Raw genomic sequence first — 768 nt, 5'->3', positions numbered from 1 at the left:
GCATATGGGTACAGCTGCATATCTAAGGGGTTATCCGACTTAAATAAACGACACATGATCTTGTTCTGGACACATCAGGCTGGACTCTGATGCCGGACCTTTTCTAGATAGAAACCAGACTCTGTCTGGACCATGACATCATTCTGACATCATAGGTAGGAGCTAGGCTCAGGCACTAGGCCATAGGCCGGTCAATTCTGGATCCTAGGCCCAGGGCAGGGCAGGGCCAGACTATGACATCATATATGACATCATAGAGCACATGATACTTAGTAATCCTTACCCAGCTAGGTACCAGGGGTCCATTACCGGTCCCTGGGGGGTTTTCCCTCATGTATATAAGGCAGCATCCTGGGGCACCCTGTCCCCCAGTTCTATTCACTTCGTTGTTGCGCTTAACAGCATTACCTCCCCCACACTTAAGTGCTTTATCTCCCCCCCTTACCATCAAGCTATAAGGTGGGTTTATAGGTTTTGTGATACGTGGTGGATCTTGACTATATCCCGCCGGAGCTCTGCGTTCTTTGGGACGTACATGCACCCACGGAATAGCAGAAGCCCTTGTTCGGCATTCCACTCCTCAAAACCCCTTTGCAGCCGGGGCGGCCCAAGGTCCTGCACCTTTTCGAGTACCTCGGCCACCTCCTGATCCTTCTCCGAACATTCCCTGATGTGCTTCAGAAGCGACTGATCGGCCGTCACCGAGGCATGACCGCGTCTGGCGGAGGCGATGCAGAAGCGCTCTGGCTTGAGAACCACCTGATCGGT

The 768-nt window shown here is 52.6% G+C and overlaps 1 protein-coding gene across 1 annotated transcript; it reads right to left on the bottom strand.

Moving 5' to 3' along the window:
- Positions 1 to 74: 74 nt before the first annotated feature.
- POSPLADRAFT_1133021 (hypothetical protein) lies at positions 75 to 448 on the bottom strand (the record flags this gene model as incomplete). The annotated part of the gene is made up of 2 exons (XM_024484290.1): positions 75 to 143; positions 284 to 448. 2 exons carry the CDS (start codon positions 446 to 448, stop codon positions 75 to 77), a joined length of 234 nt encoding a protein of 77 aa, XP_024342782.1.
- Positions 449 to 768: the final 320 nt, after the last annotated feature.

This window comes from Postia placenta (genome assembly GCF_002117355.1).
Source record: "Postia placenta MAD-698-R-SB12 unplaced genomic scaffold POSPLAscaffold_2, whole genome shotgun sequence".
NCBI lineage: Eukaryota > Fungi > Basidiomycota > Agaricomycetes > Polyporales > Adustoporiaceae > Rhodonia > Rhodonia placenta.
Note: the sequence above shows the minus strand (reverse complement) of the source record. Positions and strands in the feature narration are given on the sequence as shown.